At 43.5% G+C, this 10,261-nt stretch overlaps 1 protein-coding gene across 2 annotated transcripts in view; it reads left to right on the plus strand.

Moving 5' to 3' along the window:
• ADAMTS9 (ADAM metallopeptidase with thrombospondin type 1 motif 9) overlaps window positions 1-10,261 on the plus strand; it is a 192,312-nt gene that overhangs the window by 146,345 nt on the left and 35,706 nt on the right. For both annotated transcript variants that reach the window (XM_023200389.2, XM_023200398.2), the window contains 2 exons: window positions 4,228-4,398; window positions 8,365-8,559. In XM_023200389.2, the coding sequence (XP_023056157.1) occupies window positions 4,228-4,398; window positions 8,365-8,559 (366 nt within the window). The remainder of the gene's footprint in view (window positions 1-4,227; window positions 4,399-8,364; window positions 8,560-10,261) is intronic.

Here is a 10,261-nt window from a genome sequence, read left to right on the forward strand (position 1 = left end):
AAAAAAAAAAAAAAAAAAAAAAAAAAAAAAAAAAAACTACAAAAAATTAGCTGGGCGAGGTGGCGGCGCCTGTAGTCCCGGCTAACCGGGAGGCTGAGGCAGGAGAATGGCGTGAACCCAGGAGGCGGAGCTTGCAGTGAGCTGAGATCCGGCCACAGCACTCCAGCCTGGGTGACAGAGCGAGACTCCGTCTCAAAAAAAAAAAAAAAGAAAAAAAAAAGGTAGAGCCTGTGAATATCGAGTGGTTTTCTTCCCCCCATGGTTAGGGAATTGCACCAAAAGACATATTTGAAAGTGTAAAGCAACTTGATTATAATCTTTGAGCAAAGAAAATTTCTACCCGTTGCATTAAATGATCCTTTTTAGACCATCACTCTGTGGCCAACCTACCTGGCTGAATAAAATACCAGCTTCAGGGTTTACTTTAGGTCTTCCTCACCTGCAAATTTGGAAAAGTTCTTTTCCCCCTGTTAATTTCAGCACATTTAAAGGCACATGTAGCTTGCAGAACAATGGGCGAGCTGCCCGATTCAGTCCAGCACTGTGATTATTTTCTTTCTGAATTATAGTGTGTGATGAAATGCAAGGAGGCTGGTGGCGTTGCTCATGCTAGTGATTTTTCTAAAAGTCATACTGAAATTAGAGAAAACCTTTTGGAAATTAAAATGAGGCTATTTGAACTTTCCAACTGTTTTTCAGAACATTCTAGATCATATTCCAGGACAGGGGAAAGAGTCATAAATCCTAGAGGGTTGAGGGGGAAGCCATATTACAAAAAGTTGATAAAACCTGATAGCAAGGGCTGGATTTGTTTTCTGATTACCCAGCCCCCATACCCTAGTTAGGATTTAAGATTCCAGGAGAAAACCCTTGCCATGTGATTTTCAGATCTGCTGTTGACTAATTAGGAAACCCTGGGCAGGTCACTTATTAGTTTAATTTTTAATTTCGTAAAAGTTATATTCAAGGTAAATTTTTCCAGCTCCCTTTTCCACCATTGGCAAAATAGTTTTTATGGTAGTTAACCATTCTTTAAGACTGAGAGAGAAATGCTTAACAAGCATAAAGTATTTGGGAATCATTGTATTTCTGCTCTGAACTGTTACTTATTGACGTAGATTAAAGCCTTGTGGATTAGTGAAAACAAGAGAGGATACTGGAAGATTTAGTCCAGGTTTAGCTGTGCAATAATTAGGATCTTCTCAGAGTCACCTAAGTCCTAATTTTCTAAGGAATTACTTTTTCTATGGGTAGTTAAGTATTTGCATATATCTACACATCACAAATTAACTTTTTCTTTTCTTTTTTTTTAAACATTCAGTGGCCCTCTATCTCACTTTTTTAATGAAGAAAAAAATGTTATCACTTTGCAGTAGTCCCCAGTATACTCTAGGGGAATAGAAAACCCCAAAACCACTGAGCTAGGGATGAGCTAGGGAACTGGGCTCAGCCGGCCTCCTGCACTAATTTGAAGTGATTCTGCTCCTCCATGCTCACCTCACAGTGGTTTCAAGTTATGTTTATGCTCCAGAAAAATGAGGAGTGACTCCATATTCTAGATATTGAGGTTTACTCCCAAGCAGCAGAAATTTTGAGTTAAGTTTGCAAGTGACAAGGGGCTACCAGGAAATGCCAGTATATCCCTTCTCCTTCCTGAAGGATCAGGATAGCTCACGAAAGACACAGGGCATACTATATGACCCAGCAATTGCATTCCCAGGTATATATACCCAAAAGAATGGAAAATGGGTGTTTAAATGTGTACATGAATGTTCATAGCGGCACTATTTACAATAGCCAAATAAGAAACAACCCATATGTCATCAACTGAGGAATGGATAAACAAAATGTGGTATATCCATATAATAGAATATTATTCAGCCTTAAAAAGGGATGAAGTATTGATACATGCTGCAATATGGAAGAACCCTGAAAACATTAAGGGAGAGAAGTCAGGGAGAGAAGAAGACCACATATTGGATGATTCCGTATATGTGAAATACCCAGAACAGGCAAATCTACAGAGACAAAAAGCAGACTGGGGGTTGCTAGGGGCTGCAGGAAGGAAGGAATGGAGAGTGACTGCTTAATGGGCACAGGGCTTCCTTTTGCAGTGATGAAATATTCTAGAACTAGATGGGGTGATGGTTGCACCACATTGCAAATGTACTAAATGCCACTGAATTGTACACCTGTGATAGTGAAAATGGTGAACCTTATATTTTGTGTATTTTATCACCAAAAAAAAAAAAAAAAGGCATGGGGCATATCATAGAAGACATTTCTGAGTGAAGCTGAGTTCCAAACACAAGTGCCTTTGAGGCAAGGTAGGTGCTAAAAGGAAAGGTTGCCCATTAGATGAAAAAGAGAGGTGGGGTCTGTGGTTCTCCATAAAGATACTAAAATTAGACACTTAAAAAGACAGTGTGCTAGCTGGGCGTGATGGTTCACGCCTATAATCTCAGCATTTTGGGAGGCCAAGGCAGGAGGATCCCTTGAACCCAGGAGTTCAAGACCAACCTGGGCAATGTAGTGAGATTCATCCTACAAAAAATTAAAAAATTAGCTGGGCATGGTGGCTCATGCCTGTAGTCTCAGCTACTTGGGACTAAAATGTGGGAGGATGGGTTGAGCCAGGGAAGTTGAGGCAATAGCAAACTGTGATCACACCACTGCACTCCAATCTGGACAACAGAGGGAGACTTTGTCTCAAAGAAAAAAAAAAAGAAAGAAAGAAAAGACAATATTCTAACCACACAACAAAAATCAAAGTTGTTAGATAAGCCCATTGCCAACAAGGTATTCAATCCCTGGCCTAAAAGAAACTGCAGCAGTCTTTGGTACAGTTTTCAGTTAGCTCACTGGGGCTTCCCAGTGTAGTCTAGAGTCTTGAAATGTTGGGGTGACACAGAGGCTTTAGATACAATAGGCTTTCAGTGACCTTTAGCAACACAGGGCACTAAGGATAAACTTCAGGGGTGGGGTTTGCTGTTGGTTAAAGCAAAACAAATAAGAATCTGTGGATGCTATGGAGATTATCCTAGAATGAAACATACCACTTGCTCTGTAATCATCCCTTGACTTATGGGAATAAACATAGCTGTCCCATCTTCCTCACAAAGAGATGTGTGACCTGGGGCAAGTAACTTAGGCTCCAAAGTCCCATTTTCTTCATGTGGAAAATGGAATTACAGTAATTGTTAACTCTCGCTACCTAACTATCTTCTTTGTTGTCTGCCTTTGCTACGAACATATAAGCTCCTCTCTGAAAACAGGGAATGTGCCATTTGTGTGCACTCTTGTTCACCCAGGAGCTGTCACAGGGCCTAACACCTAGTAGGAGCTTAGTGAATATTTGCAGAATGATGTGGGATGAGAGCAGTTCCCCTGGAGAAGAAAAGGCACCTGGGGCGGCAGGAAAGCCCTCTTCAAATAGCTGGAGGAGATGACTTGTGAGAGCTTAAGCTTTCCTTTATGCTTCCCTGGAATAGAAAACTGGGACAAGGGCCTGGAACATACAAAGAGATTTGTTTGGTTCCATGTTATGAAATGAGATGGCTACCTGGGCAGGTACTGATGTCCCTGACCCTGGAGGTATTTAGACACCAGTTTGGTAAACATTTGGCCATAAGTGTTAAAGCAAGTCACTTGTGGGTAGGTGTTCCAAGTAAATAGGATTTAAGGTCCTTTCTAAACTGAGATTGACTCATTTATACTTTCGTTCCTTCCTTTAGACAGCCCGGTGGTGAATGCCAGGAACAGAGTTGTTAGGTAACTGGAGTAAAATGAAGAGTTCTCGGCCAGGCGCGGTGGGTCACACCTGTAATCCCAGCACTTTGGGAGGCCGAGGCAGGCAGATCACGAGGTCAGGAGATTGAGACCATCCTGGCTAACACAGTGAAACCCCGTCTCTACTAAAAATACAAAAAAATTAGCCTGGCGTGGTGGTGGGCACCTGTAGTCCCAGCTACTCGGGAGGATGAGGCAAGAGAATGGCGTGAACCTGGGAGACGGAGCTTGCAGTGAGCCGAGATCGCGACACTGCACTCCCAGCCTGGGTGACAGAGTGAGACTTCATCTCAAAAAAAAAATAGAGGAGTTCTCTGGCAATCCCTGCCCTCAGGGCTCTTATGATCTTAAAGGCTATGTAGACAGGTAAACACATAATTACAGTCATAGGATATAAAGAACTATGGTTTATTCTTCCCTTTTGTTTGTCTTTAACAGTGCACCAAAACCTGCGGCAAAGGCTCCAGGTACCGCAAGGTGGTGTGTGTGGATGACAGCAAAAACGAGGTGCATGGTGCACGCTGTGACGTGAGCAAGCGGCCGGCGGACCACGAAAGCTGTAGTTTGCAACCCTGCGAGTATGTCTGGATCACAGGAGAATGGTCAGAGGTACCGTCCTGGGGACTGTAACTGTGGTCGGCTCAGCCATGGCCTAAGAGCAGCAGAGGGATGAGTGCAGGAATGTGGGAGACTTGAGGCTACCTGCCCGATCTGCCACTGTGAACTGTGTGTTTTCTGACAAGTCCTCAGCCTTCCCAAACTGGAATTCCTTGTATGCAAAGTGGGAGAGATGTGTGAGATGGTCTCTGAGTCCCTTCAGGTCACATTCTGTGTTTTACCTTGATGTCCTATTGGCATAAAGAAGAAATTATTGCAGGGGCTACAAACTCATAGGATGCTTTGAGGTGCCTGAAGACAGTTAAGTATAAGAAAATGTTGTAGTGCCAGGGATACAAAAGGGAGAGGTGGCGACTGTGACAAACTAGCATATGCTGTGTGAAGGGAGCAGAATCTCTTTCACTCCAGCTGTGGCCATGCAGAAATGTGGTCTAGCGTTACCAGACCTGATTTCTCAAAAGAGGCTAAAAATCTGGACTAGTATGTGAGATTTCCTAACTTGAAAATGGGGGCTCAAATTTTTGGTTTTAAAACATTGTAAGGGGCAAACAAACCACTTTCATGAACCAGATGTGTTTTGCCTGTTTAACAAACAGCTTCAGAGGAACAAAATAATTTTCTCTAATACCCAAAGTATCTCAAGTACCATTTTGTTCATATATCCTCCTGCACACAGTGCTTATCTAGACCCTCTTTATTGGTAATAAACCAGTAGTAATTATAGCATGATTATATTATTTTCAAACATCATAATATGTTCATGTCTGTATGAGAGATCTATAGCGTTCAAACCAGTTGTCATTTGCACAAAAGTATTTAGAGCTTTGAAAGGGAGGCATCTGGACTCACAGTAAAGGTACTGAAAATTGTTAGGTAATATGATTGCTGCCACTGGGTCTCTTCAAAGTTTGACAGGGCAGCAATTCACATGTTAATGAGATGAATATTTGCATTTAGATGATGTGTATGTTGGGTGTTGAATTGCTTCCTGCGCTAAAGCTGATCCCAAAGTCTTTTCTAATTATCTCTCCCTATCCTTTACCCCTATGAATTTTGTCCTTCGAGGGGGCATTTGGCAGTGTCTGGAGACAGTTTGGTTGTGACAACTGGGGAAAGAGGACCCTACTGGCCACAGTTGGAAGGTGGAGGCCAGGGATAGGGCTAAACATCCTATAGTGCACAGGGCAGCCCTCACAATACAGAATGATCTGGCCCAAATGTCAGTGGTGCTGAGGCTGGGAAACCCTGCTTGACCCCAACCCTACATCTCCCCCAACCCTACATCTTCTCGGTATGCCCTGAATAGTACCGTATGCCCTTAGAGAGTGAAGAGGAGACATGGTTCTGATCTTTAGGAAATTGATTTGCTCTTGGCCAGCCAGGAACATGTGGAATCCAAATGAGTGTTCAGAATAGTTCTTGACATTGGGTTTGAGGCATAGGTTCCAACCCATCCAGATCCCAACGCAGGGGGATTCACCTTTCACCTGGCCAAGACTGACCTCTTCATCTTATCTCCTGTGTAGTACTTTTGTTATGCTAAAAGAGTTTTGATATCTTCCTAAGACTTGAGTCAAATTACTCCTATAGCTTTAATATAACCGTAACCCCCAAAAGATGAGACAGGGAGAAGATTGAAAATAAAAAAGGAAGCCTTCCACATTTCTATAAATTCGCAGGCGTATCATGAATTGAAAAGTCTGCGGATTGATGGGTAACAACTAGAGAGTTGGAAACAGTATTTAGCACAGATACAAGGACCACAGGGAAGGAAACCTGAAACAAGGGGAGAGGGGCCGAAAGGGACTGGCACCAGCTTTCTCTCTAGAAAAGAAGACATACCTTCTCTCTGGGACCTCTATTACCTGGAGACCTCTTTGTGTGTTTTTCTCTGAGCTCTGCTCCACCTGAATTGGAGGAGGCCTGAGCTAGACTGGCAAAGAAGAGCTCTGTCAGTCCTGATTGACACATGCATTTTCTAGTGGGGACTGAAGTGTACAGCTCATGCAGGGAGCTCACAGTCTTACTGTTTTGCTTTGCTGTTATTTTCAATTTAGAAAAGTAATACATGCTCATGTGGAACCAAGCACATACACCAAGGCATGCAGAGTCTACAGTATGAGCTTCTCTCTGAAATGGTTTGAGGAAACCAGCAGCAGTCAACATTTTCACAATGCTGATATCAGCTGGCTGACAGCATCTCTTCTTGCCAGCTTCTTTACAGAGATGTGGAAGCCTCTACATTTAGCCTGACCATATTTGGGGCTCAGTTTCATCAGCAAATGCCTGTCTCCCACTGGGCCCTCCCCCTCACGTAAATAGCCAGGGGACTGCTTTTGCTTCTGGTTTGTAGGGGTCAAGAGTCTCATTCCTTGCCCCTCTCAAACACACAACTTTGTTTAAGTTAGTATGGACTGATGTCAATGCATGCAGGCACTGGGTTAGACACTAAGATTACCCACAGCTTGGACAGAGTTTGTTAGCCATCTGCATGAAACACCCCGGGCTGGCCTTACACTTTCCTGGCCTGTTGTCAACTTGGCCTTCAAACATTTGAACAGCAGCAGCCAAAGAAGGAAGAAATGTACACAGAGCATTTCTATGTCTCGAGCCAACTGGAAGGGAAGGCCCAGGGATGCTCTGCATGCCTCTAGCCAACTTGTTCTCTCCTGCCTCTGGGATTTCTTCAAAGAGACCCTTTTCCCTGGAAAAGTTGCGGGAGAAGAAAGCCATGTGACTAAAAGCAGGAGGAGACATTAGGGCAGAGCAGACACTGTGGCTTCTAACTGCCCTTGAGAATTGATGAAAGCTGTGCTCCCTCACCCCAGAAAAAGCATAACATACCACATGTAGTATACTATTTTGGGGTGTTTATCCCACCCTCACCCAAGAACCTTAAGTCTAGAGAATACCGGTGCTCTACCCCAAGTTTATGAAGCACGTTTACAAAAGATGACCAGTTATTTGATGTTGTTGCCTAAAAATATCATCAAATATCATCAAAACTAAATTAATTGTAACCTAGTTTTATTTTTTAAATAGAAAATGATAAAAAAAAAATTTAAGGAGGTTGAATGTTGGGACACTATAACAATGTGTATTTCTTCTCCATTTCTGTATTGGTTGAGTATGTTTAAATGCCATCGAGTTACGATAGAAGAGTACAGATGAGGGCATGATATAGAGCAAGAGGTAGATAAGCAGAAAGGTAACATGCCAGTCAACATCTATAGCCTAGCCGGGTGTGGTGGCGCGCACCTGTAATCCCAACTACTTGGGAGGCTGAGGCATGAGAATCATTTGAACCTGGGAGGCAGAGGTTGCAGTGAGCAGAGAGCATGTCACTGCACTCCAGCCTGGACAACAGAGTGAGATGCAATCTCAAAAAAAAAAAAACTATAGCCAGGGAGAGGGAGAGAGAGGGGAGAAGGAAATTAAATGGAGGGCAGGTAGGAAAGCAAACAGCACCAAGGAGGGAAGGAAAACAGTCCCAGAGTCCCCTTTGGCTCAGTGCTTGGATTTCACACTCAAAATGCCAACTCACGGGTCAGCTGCTGTCTCCTCTTCCCTCCCCATTTGGTGGTCATCATAGATTTAGAAAAGAGCAGTTTGCCAACCTGTGCAGTTGGGCTGAAGATGCAAACTGAATGAATGACAGCTGGAGCACCTCCCCCTCCTCCTCCCCTCAAAACCTCTAGAAGGGGCTTGAGGGATCCCCACCTGCAGTAGAGGCTGAGAAGATGCCGGTGGAAGCACCAGATCCCCGAGGCACCCTGTGGGGTTGCCTGTCTCCTGTGTGCTCAGGGCCTGCCTCTTGAAATGAATAAATAAGCTAATGAAGTGGGAGCTTTCTGCAGCATAGTCACATGGTCAGCGCTCGGTGTGGAGGTCAGGGGCCTATTGTAGGCTGCCCCCAGGAACTGCTCGAACCTCTCCTCTCAACCCCTGTCTTTGCAGTGCTCAGTGACCTGTGGAAAAGGCTACAAACAAAGGCTTGTCTCATGCAGCGAGATTTACACCGGGAAGGAGAATTATGAATACAGCTACCAAACCACCGTCAACTGCCCGGGCACGCAGCCCCCCAGTGTTCACCCCTGTTACCTGAGGGAGTGCCCTGTCTCGGCCACCTGGAGAGTTGGCAACTGGGGGAGTGTAAGTAGAAGACTAAGCGCTCAAATCTGAAAACCATTGGATCTCAACCCCGTATTAAACATGTCCTGCCTAACCCATTCTCCTTAGTAATTTTACTTCCGGGAGAGACCCTGGAGTTAGCAACTTGAAATGGGCTGACAGGGATCAAAGGGACTTCTTTCTGTTTACTGAGGTGGCGTGGTGCTTAGAACATGGGCTCTGAAGCCAGACAGTCTGGATCTGAACCCTGGTTCTGCCACTTCCCGGGTGAACAACCTTGGGCAAGTTGCATAACTTTTGTGTCTCAGTTTTCTCATCTACAAAACTGGTAGTTGTGAAGATGAAATGAGTTTACACAGGTTGAGCATCCCTAGTCCAGAAATCCAAAATGCTATAAAATCCAAACGTTTTTTAGTGCCGATATGACACTGTAATGAAATGCTTCTTGGAGCATCTTGAGTTTCAGATGTTCAGATTAGGGATATCCAACTAGTAATATAGCAAATATTCCAAAATCTGAAAAAAAAGAATCTGAAATGCAAAATACTTCTGGTCCCCAGCACTTCCAATAGGCCTGTATATATAAAGCATTTAGGTTATAATGGCAAATATTTTGTGTATATTTTACTGCAATTTTTTTTTTAAAAACCACTTAAAATCTGATACTCATAAGAGTTATAGAAGGAGTAGTTATTGTTGCTTATGTTGTTAAGAAGTCTGTATGTTCTAGTGCTTCTATGTAAGAAATACTTCATTGCATTGAGGTACAACAAGGCAGAATATTTTAAATTGGGACTGCCCTGGAAGACTGTCACAGCCCCCCTGGCTCTGGACCAGGCAGCTCTTAGTCTGGAAAAGTGATCAGGCAGCCTGGCACGGTAGCTCACAACTGTAATCCCAGCACTTCAAGAGGCCAAGGTGGACGGACCATGAGGCCAGCAGATCGAGACCAGCCTGGCCATCATGGTGAAATCCTGTCTCTACTTAAAATACAAAATTTTTTAAATTATTATTATACTTTAAGTTTTAGGGTACATGTGTACAACGTGCAGGTTTGTTACATATGTATACATGTGCCATGTTGGTGTGCTGCACCCATTAACTTGTCATTTACATTAGGTATATCTCCTATTGCTATCCCTCCCACCTCCCCCCAGCCCACGATAGGCCCTGGTGTGTGATGTCCCCCACCCTGTATCCAAGTGTTCTCATTGTTCAGTTCCCACCTATAAGTGAGAACACGTGATGTTTGGTTTTCTGTCCTTGCGATAGTTTGCTCAGAATGATGGTTTCTAGCTTCATCCATGTCCCTACATACAAAGGACATGAACTCATCCTTTTTCATGGCTATATAGTATTCCATGGTGTAAATGTGCCACATTTTCTTAATCTGGTCTATCATTGATGGACATTTGGGTTGCTTCCAAGTCTTTGCTATTGTGAATAGTGCCACAATAAACATACGTGTGCATGTGTCTTTATAGCAGTGTGATTTATAATCCTTTGAGTATATACCCAGTAATGGAATGGCTGGGTCAAATGGTATTTCTAGTTCTAGATCCCTGAGGAATCACCACACCATCTTCCACAATGGTTGAACTAGTTTACAGTCCCACCAACAGTGTAAAACTGTTCCTATTTCTCCACATTCTCTCCAGCACCTGTTTTTTCCTGACTTTTTAATGATTGCCATTCTAACTGGTGTGAGATGGTATCTCATTGT

Source organism: Piliocolobus tephrosceles, chromosome 2, assembly GCF_002776525.5.
Source record: "Piliocolobus tephrosceles isolate RC106 chromosome 2, ASM277652v3, whole genome shotgun sequence".
In the NCBI taxonomy this organism is placed as follows: domain Eukaryota; kingdom Metazoa; phylum Chordata; class Mammalia; order Primates; family Cercopithecidae; genus Piliocolobus; species Piliocolobus tephrosceles.